Source organism: Medicago sativa, chromosome 6 (assembly GCF_051527215.1).
Source record: "Medicago sativa cultivar Bolivia chromosome 6, Bolivia_mono, whole genome shotgun sequence".
Lineage (NCBI taxonomy): Eukaryota > Viridiplantae > Streptophyta > Magnoliopsida > Fabales > Fabaceae > Medicago > Medicago sativa.
In genome coordinates, this window is record NC_140754.1 from 39,317,785 (window position 1) to 39,336,394 (window position 18,610).

At 37.6% G+C, this 18,610-nt stretch overlaps 1 protein-coding gene, 1 non-coding gene and 1 pseudogene across 2 annotated transcripts; 2 read left to right on the forward strand and 1 right to left on the reverse strand.

Moving 5' to 3' along the window:
• Positions 1-479: 479 nt before the first annotated feature.
• Positions 480-586, reverse strand: LOC146915052 (small nucleolar RNA R71). The gene has a single exon (XR_015017137.1). It is a non-coding gene; the product is annotated as a small nucleolar RNA R71 (small nucleolar RNA).
• A 4,910-nt stretch (positions 587-5,496) lies between these two features.
• Positions 5,497-11,193, forward strand: LOC146915053 (uncharacterized). Its single transcript, XM_085721216.1, has 2 exons — positions 5,497-6,294; positions 11,174-11,193. Exons 1-2 carry the CDS (start codon positions 5,511-5,513, stop codon positions 11,191-11,193), a joined length of 804 nt encoding a protein of 267 aa, XP_085577342.1. The 5' UTR covers positions 5,497-5,510.
• A 5,506-nt stretch (positions 11,194-16,699) lies between these two features.
• Positions 16,700-18,069, forward strand: LOC146915054 (uncharacterized; annotated as a pseudogene).
• The last annotated feature ends 541 nt before the right edge of the window (positions 18,070-18,610 follow it).

An 18,610-nucleotide genomic window follows, 5' to 3' on the forward strand; every position in this document is an offset into this window, starting at 1 on the left:
TTTTTTTTAACGATTAGACTAAAAAAAAAAATCTTTTGCTTTATCTTATCTTATTTTATTTCTTTCTTTCTCTATTTCTTCTTTTTCCTTTAACTTCTTGGGAAGATAATAACGATATGACTAAGGAACGCTCTCTCAAAGAGTATGGAATCCCATCTTCAAATGAGTCATACGATGCTATTGTGTACCCAACGGTTGAGGACAATTTTGAAATAGAACCTGCACTTGTTCACTTAGTGCAGCAAAATCAATTTTTCGGATCACCCACTGAGGATCCGAATTTTCATATTTCAACCTTTTTAAGACTCAGTGGAACCTTGAATGCAAACCAAGAGGCCGTAAGGCTGCACCTCTTTCCTTTCTCCTTAGGGGGTAGAGCTAGTGCTTGGTTTCATTCATTGGAAATTGGTTCTATCTTTTCATGGCAACAAATGAAGCAAGTTTTTCTTGCCCGATTCTTTCCCTATTCTAAAACCATCCAATTAAGGATTCAAATCACACAATTCACTCAAAAAGATGGAGAATCTCTTTACGATGCGTGGGAGCGTTTCAAAGAAATGCTTAGACTTTGTCCCCATCATGGTTTAAAGAATTGGCTTATTATTCAAATTTTTTATAATGGTCTTTTGTATACCACAAAAATTTATGTTGATGCAGCTGCAGGTGGAGCTTTAATGAACAAGAATTACACAGAAGCCTACGCCTTGATTGAAGACATGGCTCAAAATCATTACAAGTGGACCAACGAGAGAGCCATCACTAATTCTTCACCCTCTAAAAAGGAGGCAGGTATGTATGAAGTTTCTAACTATGATCACCTAGCTGTTAAGATTGATGCATTAACCCAAAAATTTGAAAACAAAAATGTTAGTGTCATCTCTTCTTCTTCTTCTACATCTCCTTCTTGTGAAATTTGTGGTGTATTTGGCCATATTGGCATTGATTGCGAACTAGGTAGTGTTGTTAGAAGTCCTGAGCAAGTAAACTATGCTCAATATAATCAAGGGTTTAGAAACAACCAAATTTTTTTTCAAACCCCTCAAAATCTTTTTGGACAACAAACACCACCACCTAGTTATGCAAACAACCAAAGAGTCCCTCAAAAATCCAGCTTGGAACTTTTTTTAGAAATTTTTTGTATAAATCAATCCGAGCAGCTCCAAGAGCTTAAAAATCAAACTGAATTTTTGAAGGACTCTCTTGCCAAACTTACATCAAAAGAAGACTCCATAGTTACTCACAGTCAGATGCTTGAGACTCAGAATTCTCAAGTGCCCCAACATGTGGCTACTTCCTCTCAATCCTCCGAAGTTCTCCTAGACCAAACCGAAACCAACCCCAAAAACCATATAAGTGCTATTACTCTTAGGGATGGTAAACAATTAGAGGACCCCGTTGTGAAAATTAAGAACAATGAAGGAGAGATAGGGAGTGATGAGCCTCAAAGTGAGAAAGTCATAGGAGAGAATGAAAAGCCATTCGTTTCACCATCTCATGAGCATGAAATTCCATTAACACAAGGGTTTGATGAGTCCAAGTTAGATGAGCAGTTTATGAATATTATTGAAATACTTCCAAACAAATTGCCACCTAAACTTAAGAATCTAGAAAGCTTTTCCCTACCTTGTGTCATAGGATCTGAAACTATACACAAAGCCATGTGTGATTTGGGAGAGAATGTTAGTTTGATGTCATTGTCCCTTTCTGAAAGATTGGGTATAGGATAGATAAACCACTTTCTAAACCGTCAAGCTAATTAATGACTCTAAACGAGCGCTTCGTGGGAGGCAACCCATGACTTTTATTGCTTTTATTTTGTTTGTTTTGTGTTATTTAAATTTGTTTTGTAGGTACTTGTCCAAGATGATGCAAAGAAAAAAAAAAAATTGAAAAAAAAAATTTTGTGCCTAAACTCCAGAAAGTAGGCACGGCCGTGCGTAAGAAATTTTTTTTTTTTTAAAAAAAAATTTAAAAAAAAATAAAAATTTAGGGAAGAAGATTGCTGGCTCAGATGATGATGCAAGAAGGAAGAAATCAACACTCCACAACCATGACATCCATTTTAAAGATAACAAGCAAAGGAGTAGGTATAAATCTCTTATCTCTAAAACTTATTTCTGCTTGTAGATACCCTGATGTTAATGCTATGGATAGACTAGGAAAGAGATAGGAATGATGAGGACTGATGAATTATTCATGTTGTAGGCTATGCTTTATAACCATCCTGTTAACATTTGCTATTATTTGCTTGATTATCATGTTTCAATTGCTAAAAAGAAACAGGATCATAAGGGTGATATAATGGTAGGTGCATGATGTAACAACCTGATTTTCGCTAGTTTTATTTTATTATTTATTTATGTGTATTATATGTGCTCTTATGTGATTATTTGCCTCTGTGTGTATTTTTGGTTGAGAATCGTAGAATTCGGTATTAGAAGGGTATTTTAGTCATTTTGGACTTAGGGGCATTTTGGTCATTTTGAGGGCAGTGGCAATTTTGTAATTTTTCAGAAAGTTATTTTTTTAGTGTTTAGTGGAAGTTATTATTTTACCTAGTTAGTAGAGAGGGTGTAGTAATTATTTTAATTACCGTTGAGTGACCGTTAGTGTTATATTTTACCGGTAAGTGAGTAGTAACATTTTTGAGGTTGAATTAGAAATGGGTTAGGCCCATTAATGTTTAAGAGATAAGCCCAATTGAGTAGAGCTAGTATATAAACTCTAGTTGTGGATGAAACTAGGTTTTACAAACATTATTCATTTCATTTCATTTGGGAAGAGATAGAGATAGAGACTAGAGGCAACAACAACAACAAGGGTTAGAAGGCAAAGAGGGGATTCAACATCTAGGAGCAAAATTGAAGCTTGGGTTAGAGAATCTTGGTGTTAGAGGTAAGAGGGTTAGGTTTCAACCATAATTCACAACTTTTTCTCTTTACCCATTTTTGTAAAATTGTTGAATTGAACCTATTTGTTTTCAAATTCGTGTTCATGTTTTGATGCAATGTTCGAGTATGTAATTTGAATGATAATTGAGTTGTTAGTGATGAAATTACATGCTTAAGTGGTGGTTATATATATACTTTGCATTTTTGTCCAAAAATGGTAATATGAGATGTTGTTGTGATGAATTGTTGGTAAATTCATGAGATATAGCTACTGTTGTTGCTGATATATGTTGTTGTTGATGATTAAAACACTGGGTAATCATAATTGGAGAGTTTGATATGGTTTTGTGTTGTTTTTGAATATTTGATGAAAATGGGTCAAATGAAGATTTTTGTTTAGAGAATGTTTTGGGGCAAATTTTATATGGAATTGAGTGTCTTTTCATGTTTAGAAATGTTTAGACACACTTTGGAATCAAATTTGGGCATTGGGGAGTCAAAATTGGGGTTTTGGGGTGAAAATGGCTCTTTTTCCCGAAACTACTGTCATAACTCGCAACCGTACTCGCAGTTGCGAGTTAAATGCGAGCAGGAGTGGCTTCCTGGAGGCTACTCGCAGATGCGAGTAAGGTCACTCGCAGTTGCGAGTTGCACAGGACAGCAAACCCCTGTTTTGCATTCTTGCGCCTTTTCCCTCGTTTCAGTCATGAACTGGTTTTTGGTATAAACATGAATATTGCAGAGAATATTTTTATCTTTCTAAGGGTGTTGGTTTGACTTGAATACGATTTTTGGTTTGCAAGTTATGGGGAAACTACTCTTGAAACGTTTTATTGAAAAATCCCGCGTAACTCGTTCCAAGTCGACCCAATCCTTGTGGAATGTTTTTAATCTTTGAAAACTTGATTTTTTTAAGAGTGCAACAGTGATGGTTAAGCTGTGTTGAGGTGAACTTACTCATTTTTGGGAAATTCTTTGAAAAATGATAATGGAGACGAACCTTGTGATTTTTATGAATTCGTTGGATTTGGCCGATGAAATGCTTACGTATCCTCTACTGCACACACACGTGGACTGTGAGAATATAAGGCATAGGCTATTGAGCTGGTTTACTTGGTTTTGAATTAATTGTTCGATTAATTTTAAGTTATGACTTGGAGAGACGAACTTGACTAAAGATGACTTTTGTGAATCAATTGATTGTGAATCCTTTATGGAGAGTTATTATATGTTATGTGAGGATGATTAATGGTGTGTTTATGTGGCAACTTCATGTTGCGTGATTTTTGGATGTTGTTGGTAATTATATATATGATATGTGGTGAGGAATTGTTAATGATTGCATATATACAAGTATTGGTGATGGTGAGGTGATTATTGTTGTGTGAACATATGCATTGTAGTTGGGTCATATGTTCATGCATACATGACTGATGGTGGTGGATTTATATCCAATGGAGGTGATTACGATGTTTTTGTTGCATCAAAGGTGACGACCTTGAGGTCTTTTGGTACCACATGCATCTAGATGAGTCTAGAGACATTGCATAAACTGTTGGTGGATTGAATTGCATTAAGATGTGTTTGAGGGTTGATTATTGCTAATTGTACTTGCGGATTGAATTGTTAATTGTTGATTGACAAGGTGAGGTTGTGATATGTGTAAGATACACTTGTTGATATGAACTTGATATGATGATATTGAATGATCTTGGATTATTACATGTTGTGAATATTGTTGAACTATGTATGAATTGTCATTCTTTATCCTTGATTATATCTTTCATTTCCAAAGTTCTTATTAATCTTATATGGATTATGATGATGTAATGCTAACCTTCAGTGGTTTACCACCTACCTTTCTGTATGGACGGGTAGATGGAGTGCAGGATGCTTAGTGTTGCTTGTTGATGCTGAGGAGTGGAGTCCTCTTTTTCATGCAAGTGTCTAGATTAGGGCTCTGATCTAGGATAGTCTTTGCATGTTGTTATTTGACTTTATATTTCGGAATTGTTGAGCTATTTTGTTATTTGGAGTTTGGAGAATACATTTGTATTTTATTGAAGATCCAGATATGTTTATGGATTATATGTATACGTTCCGCTGCTATGTGATGTGACATGATCTTTATGCATGTATGTATTGTGGTCTATTTGAAGACGTAGCATCTATTTCTAGAATATGGTTGTATATTCGCGCGTTTTACCGCTTATTAGAAATAGGGTGTTACAAGTTGGTATCAGAGCCTGGTTAGTCTTGTCTGGACTAGTAGACTAGTGTATGTTGATTTACCCTGTTAGTATGCGAATGGTAATGAGTTACCTTCGGTACTTGTTCTGGTGTTGTTGTGTTGTTGTTCTTATCTGTTGGTTGGTTTTGTGTGGAAGTAAGATGGCTGGTGGTAGAGATGATGCGGCAATTGCTCAGGCTTTGGCTTCGATGGCTCAGGTGTTGGCTCAGGCTAATGAGCAGGCGACAGTTGGTCATCGTGATCCTGGTGAGGCTGAGGAGCGAAGGTTGGATCGTTTCTTGCGAAACAGTCCGCCGACGTTCAAGGGTAGATATGACCCGGATGGAGCTCAAAGTTGGGTGCAGGCCATGGAGAGGATCTTCCGTGCTATGGTGACTAGTGAGGACCAGAAGGTCAGGTTGGCTACTCATATGCTTGCAGAGGAGGCTGAGTATTGGTGGACCAATGCTAAGGGAAGGCTTGAAGCTGGTGGAACTGTGACTTGGGCTAGGTTCAAGACTGAGTTTTTGAGGAAGTACTTTCCTGAGGATTTGAGGACTAAGAAGGAGGTGGAGTTCTTGAACTTGAAGCAAGAGAACCGTTCAGTGGCTGAGTATGCGGCAAAGTTTGAGGAGCTTTCGAGGTTTTGCCCGTACATCAATGCAGAGGATGCTATGGTCTCTAAGTGTGTAAAATTTGAGAGTGGCTTGAGGCCCGACATCTACCAGTATATGTGTATTCAGGAGATCCGTGATTTTGATACTTTGGTGCATAAGTGTCGTATGTTTGATGATGCTGGAAGGGCTAAGGTTAATCACTACAAGGCTCAGAATGAGAAGAAAGGAAAGGGGCATGGATTTGGGAAGCCTTACAACAAAGACAAAGGCAAGAAGAGAGAATCTGGTGGAGGCTCTAAGGTGAATGTCGCTGAGGTGAGGTGCTACAAGTGTGGCACATTGGGTCATTTTGCTAATGATTGCAAGAGTGGTGAGAAGTGCTACAAGTGTGGAGAAGCAGGTCACAAGGCTGCTGAGTGCAAGAAGGAGATCACTTGCTACAATTGCGGTGAGAAGGGGCATATCAGTACTAAGTGTACCAGGCCGAAGAAGGCGGCGGGGAAGGTGTTTGCATTGAATGCGGAAGAGGTAGAGCATCCTGATAATCTCATCCGAGGTATGTGTTTTATCAATAGTACTCCTTTGATTGCAATTATTAATACTGGTGCTACTCATTCTTTTATCGCGGCGAGTTGTGTTGAGCGTTTGGGTCTGGTTGTGACTCCGTTGTCTCGAGGGATGGTTATCGATACCCCGGCTAGTGGTTCGGTGACTACTTCTTTAGTGTGTGCTAAGTGTCCTGTTAGTTTTGGCAATGTTGATTTTGAGTTGGATCTTGTGTGTCTTCCGTTGAAGCATATTGACGTAATTTTTGGTATGGATTGGATGTTGACTTTTGGTGTTAACATTAATTGTTTGACCAAGAGTGTAACGTTTTCGAAACTGGTAGCAGAAGAAGGTGGAAAGTTCTTAACCGCGGAGCAAGTGAAGAAGTCTTTGGATGGCGAAGCTTGTGTGTTCATGATGTTTGCTTCCTTAAAGGAGAGTAGTGAGAAAGGAGTTGGTGATTTGCCGGTAGTGCAAGAGTTTCCAGAAGTTTTTCCGGACGACATTACCGAGTTACCACCGGAGAGAGAGGTTGAGTTTGCAATTGACTTGGTGCCTGGAACGAGTCCTATTTCGATTGCGCCGTATCGGATGTCTGCATCAGAATTGGGTGAGTTGAAGAAGCAGTTGGAAGAGTTGTTGGAGAAACAGTTTATCAGGCCAAGTGTTTCGCCGTGGGGAGCTCCTGTGTTGTTGGTTAAGAAGAAAGATGGTAGCATGAGATTGTGTGTGGATTATCGGCAGTTGAACAAGGTGACAATCAAGAATCGGTATCCGCTTCCGAGGATTGATGATTTGATGGATCAGTTGGTTGGTGCAGAAGTGTTTAGCAAGATTGATTTGAGGTCAGGATATCATCAGATTAGAGTAAAGGCGGAAGATATATCCAAAACTGCGTTCAGAACGAGGTATGGACACTATGAGTATTCTGTGATGCCATTTGGAGTGTCTAATGCGCCAGGTGTCTTCATGGAATACATGAATAGGATATTTCATCCTTTTCTGGATCGTTTTGTGGTGGTGTTTATAGATGATATTTTAGTATATTCGAAGTCTGAAGAAGAGCATGCTGAGCATTTGAGGATTGTGTTGGGAGTTTTGAAGGAGAAGAGGTTGTTTGCTAAGTTGTCGAAGTGTGAGTTTTGGTTGCGGGAAGTGAGTTTCCTTGGTCATGTGATTTCTAAAGGTGGCATTGCCGTGGATCCGTCGAAGGTTGATGCAGTGTTACAGTGGGAATCACCTAAGTCTGTTTTTGAGGTTAGAAGCTTTCTTGGATTGGCAGGTTATTATCGGAGGTTCATTGAAGGATTCTCTAAGTTGGCGTTTCCATTGACGCAGTTGACTCGGAAACGACAAGCTTATGTTTGGGACGCTAAGTGTGAGGAGAGTTTCCAAGAGTTGAAGAAGAGGTTGACTTCAGCTCCAGTGTTGATTTTGCCGAATCCGAAGGAATCGTTTGTGGTGTATTGTGATGCTTCTAAGATGGGTCTTGGTGGTGTGCTTATGCAGAATCGTCAGGTTGTGGCTTATGCTTCGAGGCAGTTGAAAGTTCATGAGAAGAATTATCCGACTCATGACTTAGAATTAGCGGCTGTCGTATATGTGCTGAAGATTTAGAGGCATTATCTGTATGGTTCTAAGTTTGAAGTGTTCAGTGATCATAAGAGTTTGAAGTATCTGTTTGACCAGAAGGAGTTGAATATGAGGCAGAGAAGGTGGTTGGAGTATCTTAAGGATTTTGATTTTCAGTTGAGTTATCACCCTGGAAAGGCTAATGTTGTTGCTGATGCTTTGAGCAGGAAGTCGTTGCATATGTCTTCTTTGATGGTTAAAGAGTTAGAGTTGATTGAGCAGTTTCGAGATTTGAGTTTGGTTAGTGAGTTGACACCGAATGGTGTGAGGTTGGGAATGTTGAAGTTAACAAGTAATATTTTGGAGGAGATCAAGAATGGTCAGAAGGAGGATTTGGAACTTGTAGATCGGGTGGTGTTGGTTAACCAAGGTAAGGGTGGAGACTTCGGGTTGGATGAGAACGGTGTTTTGATGTTTCGGGATCGTGTTTGTGTACCAAGTGTTCTTGAGCTTAAGAGGCAGATTTTGGAAGAAGGTCACAGAAGTAGTTTGAGTATTCATCCCGGAGCGACTAAGATGTATCAGGATTTGAAGAGGTTGTTTTGGTGGCCTGGAATGAAGAAGGAGATCACAGAGTTTGTGTATGCTTGTCTGGTTTGTCAGAAATCTAAGATTGAACATCAGAAGCCATCAGGTTTGATGCAACCGTTGTTTGTGCCAGAGTGGAAGTGGGATAGTATATCAATGGACTTTGTTGGAGCTTTGCCGAAGACTGTTAAGGGTTTTGACTCTATTTGGGTGATTGTTGATCGGTTGACGAAGTCGGCACATTTTGTTCCTATTAAGACCGGTATGTCTGTGGCTAAGTTGGCTGAGATCTACATTGAGCAAATTGTTAGATTGCATGGTGTTCCTTCTAGTATTGTGTCGGATCGGGATCCGAGGTTTACTTCTAAGTTTTGGGAGAGTTTGCAAGCTGCTTTGGGAACTAAGTTGAGGTTGAGTTCTGCTTATCATCCCCAGACTGATGGTCAGACGGAGAGAACTATTCAGAGTTTGGAAGATTTGTTGAGAGCTTGTGTGTTGGAGCAAGGTGTCAGTTGGATTGAATGTTTACCGTTGATTGAGTTTACCTACAACAACAGTTTTCACTCTAGTATCGGAATGGCACCGTTTGAGGCTTTGTATGGTCGGAGGTGTAGAACTCCTTTGTGTTGGTATGAGTCAGGAGAAAGTGCTTTGTTAGGACCGGAAGTTGTGCAAGAGACGACCGAGAAGGTTAAGATGATTCAAGAGAAGATGAGAGCGTCTCAGAGTAGGCAGAAGAGTTATCATGATAAGAGGAGGAAAGACCTTAAGTTTCAGGTTGGTGATCATGTGTTTTTGAGAGTGAATCCTGTAACTGGTGTTGGACGTGCTTTGAAGTGTCGGAAGTTGACTCCTCGTTTTGTTGGACCGTTTGAGATTGTTGAGAAGGTAGGGGTTGTAGCGTATCGGATTGCGTTACCACCATCTTTGTCGAATCTTCATGATGTGTTTCATGTATCTCAGTTGCGGAAGTATGTGTATGATGCGTCTCATGTGATTCAAGTGGATGAATTGGAAGTAAGGGATAATTTGACCGTTGAGACTTGGCCAGTGAGGATTGAGGATCGTGAAGTGAAACGTTTGCGTGGCAAGGAGGTCATTTTGGTTAAAGTGATTTGGGTTCGACCGATTGGCGAGAGTGCCACTTGGGAATCGGAGAGTAGGATGAGGGTTGCGTATCCAGAGTTGTTTCCTTCAGGTAATTTTCGAGGGCGAAAATTCTTTTAGTGGGGGAGAGTTGTAACAGCCCGATTTTCGCTAGTTTTATTTTATTATTTATTTATGTGTATTATATGTGCTCTTATGTGATTATTTGCCTCTGTGTGTATTTTTGGTTGAGAATCGTAGAATTCGGTATTAGAAGGGTATTTTAGTCATTTTGGACTTAGGGGCATTTTGGTCATTTTGAGGGCAGTGGCAATTTTGTAATTTTTCAGAAAGTTATTTTTTTAGTGTTTAGTGGAAGTTATTATTTTACCTAGTTAGTAGAGAGGGTGTAGTAATTATTTTAATTACCGTTGAGTGACCGTTAGTGTTATATTTTACCGGTAAGTGAGTAGTAACATTTTTGAGGTTGAATTAGAAATGGGTTAGGCCCATTAATGTTTAAGAGATAAGCCCAATTGAGTAGAGCTAGTATATAAACTCTAGTTGTGGATGAAACTAGGTTTTACAAACATTATTCATTTCATTTCATTTGGGAAGAGATAGAGATAGAGACTAGAGGCAACAACAACAACAAGGGTTAGAAGGCAAAGAGGGGATTCAACATCTAGGAGCAAAATTGAAGCTTGGGTTAGAGAATCTTGGTGTTAGAGGTAAGAGGGTTAGGTTTCAACCATAATTCACAACTTTTTCTCTTTACCCATTTTTGTAAAATTGTTGAATTGAACCTATTTGTTTTCAAATTCGTGTTCATGTTTTGATGCAATGTTCGAGTATGTAATTTGAATGATAATTGAGTTGTTAGTGATGAAATTACATGCTTAAGTGGTGGTTATATATATACTTTGCATTTTTGTCCAAAAATGGTAATATGAGATGTTGTTGTGATGAATTGTTGGTAAATTCATGAGATATAGCTACTGTTGTTGCTGATATATGTTGTTGTTGATGATTAAAACACTGGGTAATCATAATTGGAGAGTTTGATATGGTTTTGTGTTGTTTTTGAATATTTGATGAAAATGGGTCAAATGATGATTTTTGTTTAGAGAATGTTTTGGGGCAAATTTTATATGGAATTGAGTGTCTTTTCATGTTTAGAAATGTTTAGACAAACTTTGGAATCAAATTTGGGCATTGGGGAGTCAAAATTGGGGTTTTGGGGTGAAAATGGCTCTTTTTCCCGAAACTACTGTCATAACTCGCAACCGTACTCGCAGTTGCGAGTTGAATGCGAGCAGGAGTGGCTTCCTGGAGGCTACTCGCAGATGCGAGTAAGGTCACTCGCAGTTGCGAGTTGCACAGGACAGCAAACCCCTGTTTTGCATTCTTGCGCCTTTTCCCTCGTTTCAGTCGTGAACTGGTTTTTGGTATAAACATGAATATTGCAGAGAATATTTTTATCTTTCTAAGGGTGTTGGTTTGACTTGAATACGATTTTTGGTTTGCAAGTTATGGGGAAACTACTCTTGAAACGTTTTATTGAAAAATCCCGCGTAACTCGTTCCAAGTCGACCCAATCCTTGTGGAATGTTTTTAATCTTTGAAAACTTGATTTTTTTAAGAGTGCAACAGTGATGGTTAAGCTGTGTTGAGGTGAACTTACTCATTTTTGGGAAATTCTTTGAAAAATGATAATGGAGACGAACCTTGTGATTTTTATGAATTCGTTGGATTTGGCCGATGAAATGCTTACGTATCCTCTACTGCACACACACGTGGACTGTGAGAATACAAGGCATAGGCTATTGAGCTGGTTTACTTGGTTTTGAATTAATTGTTCGATTAATTTTAAGTTATGACTTGGAGAGACGAACTTGACTAAAGATGACTTTTGTGAATCAATTGATTGTGAATCCTTTATGGAGAGTTATTATATGTTATGTGAGGATGATTAATGGTGTGTTTATGTGGCAACTTCATGTTGCGTGATTTTTGGATGTTGTTGGTAATTGTATATATGATATGTGGTGAGGAATTGTTAATGATTGCATATATACAAGTATTGGTGATGGTGAGGTGATTATTGTTGTGTGAACATATGCATTGTAGTTGGGTCACATGTTCATGCATACATGACTGATGGTGGTGGATTTATATCCAATGGAGGTGATTACGATGTTTTTGTTGCATCAAAGGTGACGACCTTGAGGTGTTTTGGTACCACATGCATCTAGATGAGTCTAGAGACATTGCATAAACTGTTGGTGGATTGAATTGCATTAAGATGTGTTTGAGGGTTGATTATTGCTAATTGTACTTGCGGATTGAATTGTTAATTGTTGATTGACAAGGTGAGGTTGTGATATGTGTAAGATACACTTGTGGATATGAACTTGATATGATGATATTGAATGATCTTGGATTATTACATGTTGTGAATATTGTTGAACTATGTATGAATTGTCATTCTTTATCCTTGATTATATCTTTCATTTCCAAAGTTCTTATTAATCTTATATGGATTATGATGATGTAATGCTAACCCTCAGTGGTTTACCACCTACCTTTCTGTATGGACGGGTAGATGGAGTGCAGGATGCTTAGTGTTGCTTGTTGATGCTGAGGAGTGGAGTCCTCTTTTTCATGCAAGTGTCTAGATTAGGGCTCTGATCTAGGATAGTCTTTGCATGTTGTTATTTGACTTTATATTTTGGAATTGTTGAGCTATTTTGTTATTTGGAGTTTGGAGAATACATTTGTATTTTATTGAAGATCCAGATATGTTTATGGATTATATTTATACGTTCCGCTGCTATGTGATGTGACATGATCTTTATGCATGTATGTATTGTGGTCTATTTGAAGACGTAGCATCTATTTCTAGAATATGGTTGTATATTCGCGCGTTTTACCGCTTATTAGAAATAGGGTGTTACACATGATGAGTCTATATTTAGTCTATTTTTATGCATTATTTAGTTTCGTTTTAATTAGATTTAGTTTTATTTTATTTAAATATTATTTCCTTTTTGAGCTAGTTCACTACAAATTGCATATTTTATATTTTAGGAACGAATATATGATGGAAGGTGTCTTGGAGCAAAAGAAAGGAGTCTGGAGCTGATTTGGAGCAAAAATACGAAAGATTCGGAACAAAAATATAAAGCCCCCAAGTCAAAAGCTTGGCACGGCCCGTGCCAATATGTGGCACGGCCGTGCCACCTCACAGAAGACCTTTTGCTGCTTTTTCTTCGGGCCCAAGTTACTCTGTTGTAGTTTTACTGATTAGCCCTTATAGTTACTTAGATTTTAAGTCAATTGTAAAGCTATAAATAGAGTAGCACTCCATCATAAACAATCATCTTTTGTTCTTTGAATAAACGTTCACTTTTATATTATTGTTCTTTTACTTTATTGCTTTCTCTCTTCTTCCCCCATGTCTACAATGAACGTTAGTGAGTAGACTTCTTTGTCTTGGGATCGTTGGATAAGTCTAATGACGTAATCCGGATCAAGCCAAGTCTTAAACCCTAATTAATTGTTACCCTAATTCCTAATCTAAATTCACCATTTTAACATGAATTAATTATTATCAAACTGTGGAAGCGAACGTGGAGGGTTTGATAATGGTTAATTCATCATCACAGATATCAATTCATAAAGCAAACGCGGAGCTTTGATATCCGAACAAGTGAATTTAGACAAGGTTTGCGAAACATGAGAATAGTCTAGCAAACCTTGGGACACATAAAGTTTCGATCTTCAAGGGTCCCAAAGGCAATCACCCATGAGAATAGGTGTGGTTGTTGGAGGGATACACTCACTGACTTCGAGAGGAGCTGTGATATGCTAAAGAGAGACTTGTCCTTAGTAATTAGGATTAACGTTTAATTATAAGTTTAAGGCTTGCTTGTGAAAAGATTCGTTATTATGATGAACCAATGATCCCAAGGCTTTTTAATATTATTGTTATTTACCTTCAAAAACTGCACTCTCCAACTTCTTATTTCTTTCTCTTCTAATCAATTTCTAAAAGCTAATTGGATTGACCAACTCCCTAGTGGAACGATAACTCTACTTACTACTATTACTTCGATAGGCCGTGCACTTGCGGTTTGGCCCTATCAGTGCAATCATCACTTTTATTAGAAAGTTTGGGGTGAGTATGAAACAAGGGATCAAGGGGATAGAGATGAACTATTATCTAGAATTATATACTATCACTACTTTGTCCTTCCTTAGAACCCATGACCCTACTCACCATTACCAATATGAATGGAGAATTATTAGAGCTATTTGTTTGATTATTCTACCTAATCCGGACATAACTAGTCCGGAGGTGGTGGAAAATTTGTTTTATGTTGGTACTAACCCACAGGTACAAGAGGATGGTGATGATGGTGGTGATAAAGAGGAGGTAGGTGCAAACTTGCACTATGTACAAGAAGCCGGTGGAAGCTATAAAGATGAACGGATGGCATGGACGCAAACCAAAGTTCAAAGAATAAGCACCGAGCAACAAAGACAAGGTGTTTCAATGAAGAAAAAAAATGTCCAAAGAAGCAATCGAATAAATGAAGAAAACAATCAAATGCTCCAAAATATAATGCAACACCTTCATCTCCAAAGTCCACCTTATGGACCTCAATAAAATTGTGAGCTTTCCTCTTCCTCTACTCTTCTCTCTTCTTCTTCTTCTTCTTCTTCTTCTTCTTCTTCTTCTTCTTCTTCTTCTTCTTCTTCTTCTTCTTCTTCTTCTTCTTCTTCTTCTTCTTCTTCTTCTTCCTCCCTAATCCATCGCAATTAAGATCTTTGACCTCAATTGGCATCTCAAGTATCCCATGAGACCAACCATTGAGTTGGCACCGAGACATACATCTATTTTTTTTTTTTATCAATGTTAAATTACCTCTTAAATTGGCTATTTCAAAAATTAAACTCTAGTTCTTTTCCTTTCGAGAGTTATTTTGTCAACTCTCTCAACACCCTTTAAGAATTGTTTTCAACAATTTATAATACATATTTTCTAAAGTTATCATGTTTTCCACAATTTATACTACATATTTTTTTTAAGAATTGTTTTCAACAATTTATAATACATATTTTCTAAAGTTATCATGTTTTCCACAATTTATACTACATATTTTTTAAAGTGAAATTGAAATTTTTATATTGGAAACAATTTCTTTGTTATTACTAGCATGTAGGCACATACTTATATTAAAACTAAAATTATAACAAGAATAGGTAATACTTTTCTACAAATATTTTACAAAAATAAATACTTTTCGTAAAACAAAGAAAAAGTTGAAACACAGTTAAGACCCTCCACAGCCTCCTCCACCTCCACACCCTCCACCTCCACAACCTCCACCACCATGATGACCACCTCCACCTCCACAACCTCCACCACCATGATGATGATGATGATGACCACCTCCACCTCCACAACCTCCCCCAGCCATAGAAGTACTCATAACAACCATGTTATTATCCTTGAGAGCACTAGAACTTCTTGTGACTTGTCGCCTAGTTTTAGTGACTTGAGCATTCTTTGACTTGTTTCTATAATCTTCTTCATCGCTTATATTTTCGGTTGGTCTAGAACAACAGCTTCCCATATCGTAAAATTTTATATAAGACAAAAAGATTGTACTATGTACTGATACACAAAGGTAGGTCTAGTATTTATAAGGGAGAATGTAACAAACCTAAGATAAGGGAGAACGTAACAAACGGGAGATACAAGAAAGTTGCTTTTAATTTTATGGCTAGTAACAAATATTTAAAAAAAAGATTGTATTATGAATTATCTACTAATGCACATAGGTAAGTCTAGTATTTAAACTAATGATAAGTGAGAATGTAACAAACCTAAGATAAGGGAGAGCATAACAAACGGGAGATATAAGGGAGATGTATTTATACTAGTAATAAGGGAGAATGTAACAAATGGAAGATTAGGGTGGTGCATAGTAACAAAGTAAATGTAAGCCACATACTGAAGGGTGAGAAATATTAAGTGTAAAGATGAATAAATATATGCATATTTTTGTAATAACATAATTTTTTTTAATTCAATAACGAAATTGAGGAGAGTTTTTTAAGTGTGAGATTTCTAAGTGTTGAACACAACTAAATAGCCTATTCTAAGTGATAATATATATTAGATATACCGAGCTGACTCGTAAACCAAACGAGTTGAACTATCCATAGCTCAAGTTCAAGTCATTTGTTTCATAAGTTTAATTTTCAACTCAAGTTCGACTCATTTGGTTCATGAATCTGTTGTAAAAATTAGGAATAAATTCTCTCTATAAATAATAATCATCATATAAATAAAAGCATCAATTAAATATTGAAGAGAATAAACAAAAGGGATAACAAGTAAACTTATCTTTCTTGAAATTGTGCTGATTTGACGTTGGCGAAATCGAAGTAAACAGACACGAAACCATGAAAGGAGATAACCTGCCAAACAGTAATCCATTATATAACATGAGGCGTGACAAAGTCACTGTCCTTAAGGATTTATCCGTCTCATAAGCGCATATCCTCCCAGGCAGTGGCGGAGCCATGTACAGTTGAGAGGATGCAGCTGCATCCCCTAAAATTGTGAAATTTGCACCAAATTTTCTATGTTATGTGATTATGAATCCCCTCATATCTGAGATCTGCACCACCTGACCCAAAGATAGAACCATAAAAGGATCGAGTGGTGCAGTAGCATGTTTTGACTTCGCTTATTATTAAGAGATTTACTTTTTCCACCCTATTGCCTTCTCGCGCGCCCTGTTTTTGACCAAAATACCCGTTATCCGGACTATATAATCCGGACAATATTCAGATCATATAATCCGAATGGATTTGGAAATCACCCTGCCTCATGGGACTTGCGAAACTTGAGTTTGGTCAGAGTGAAATACAATCCGGAAAACATAATCCGGACACAATGGTTGTTTTTCGGAGAAGAAAATCCGCACGCCCTGTATTTAAACCGAGCGGGAAAAATAGTCGTTTTTTTTCTTTCCGGAAAACGTAATCCGGACAGCTAGGTTATATAGTTCTCCGGAACCTAACTGAAGCACACCACCTTTATCAAAAACTCTCCCTACACCTCTACAAAAAGACTACATTTGGGCGAAATCATGGTTTGGAGCAGCAATCTGGCCATCAAGGGGGGTTAACATCATCATTTTCGTCTGAATGCAAAGGTAATGTTTATATAAACCTTTCCCTAGTCGATTTTTAGGCGATCAACATTTGATCACGTCGTATGATCTTCGCAGTACTTTTTCGGATCTTGAAATCTAGACTGCATTCATGCGTTCCGGATTTTGTATTCCGGACTGTACCAGTGCAGAAACTGTGTTCATTTTCTGACTCTGCTTCACACTGTTTTCAGTCATGGTTGTTCCTGTTGATCCCCCAAATGATGATCTACCTCAGACTGAACCTCCTGTTGTGTTACCGCTTATTTTACTTGAAGAGCGCATGATTCCAGAAATGCCAAATCCGAGAATCCCCCACCACCACCCCTGAAAGTAGAGGATGCTCCTCCTCCTATTCCTCCTGTTGTAGCACCTCCAGTCGTTGCGGTTTGTATTGACCAACTAGAACATTTTACCACCAATCACAAGTTTGCAACACGCAATGATTTGTTGGAGTGGGTTCGAGAGAAATCTAGGAAGCTTGGGTTTTCCACTGTTATTGGTAAATCCGATAACGGTGCCAATGGAAGAAACACATTTGTTACTTTGATATGTGAAAGGGGAGGTTCATACACCGAGTACAAGAGAAAGAGTCGGCGCGAGATAGCTGGTTCGGTTAAATGCAAGTCGGCTGAGAGGTTACTTGTTGACTGGTGGTGATTGAAGCCTCAAAGTTGGTGATGGTAAACACAACCATGGCATGACAGATGTGTTGAAAGGTCATAAAACCGCCGGTCGTCTAAACCCAAATGAACGTGTTCACCTTAAAGAGATGGTGGAATCAAACGTTCCTCCGAGGCAAATGCTTACCAACTTAAAGAAGAGGAACCGTACCACTTCAACTACCATCAAACACGTTTATAATGCTACTTACAGGTATAGGCGGTCCATTAGGGGTACAAGGAATGACATGCAACATCTCTTGAAGTCTTTGGTTGATAATGGTTACGTTTATCATTGTAGCAAGTTTCATGATTCTGATGAAGTCAGTGATGTTTTTTGGGCACATCCAGATTCTATCAAGTTGTTTAACACGTTCTCCACGGTGCTTGTGTTGGATTCAACATACAAGACAAACAAGTATTGTCTTCCATTGCTTGAGTTTGTCGGTAATACCTCTACCATAAAAACATACTCTATTGCTTTTGCCTATATGATGTCTAAGAGGCAAGACAATGTTTATTGGGGCTCTTGAAAGGTGTCGTGATTTTTTTTTTGTCTATCTCTCTCCAAATTGCAACAAATGGAACAAATTACAAATGGAGAGGATCTTAACCCACAATGCAGCACCTCGTTTGTATGTTTAAACGGGTCTCGACTGTACACGTCACTTGTTTCATAATTAATATATAATAAGCACTTAATCACTCCAACACAACACCCGAAATAAAATATTAAATGGGTCTCAATAATAATTATATATCATTAAATTTTAACAATAACTTATCTTACTTCAATTTTTTTTATCTATTCATTCATAATTATATAACTTTGAAATATTGAATTAATTTCATTATAAACTATAAAAAAAAGTGAACAATTTTTTAATTTTACTGATAATTCAAAAAATAGTAATTAAAAACTTGAAAAAAAACCAAATTATTATAAATTACATACACTTGATTTCTTTTTGAACTTTAAGGTCAATAAATTATTTGATGTAGTAAAAAAAATTCTTTTATTGAAAATTTAAAGTTGCTCGATTAAATATAACACTTGTAAGTATTATTTAATTTATTTATCTACTATTAAAATAATATAATAATTGAATAGAGAAAAATTACAATTAATTGTGTATATGGGACCCACATGTAATAGGGGAGCGAGGGTGCCTATAAAAGCACTCAT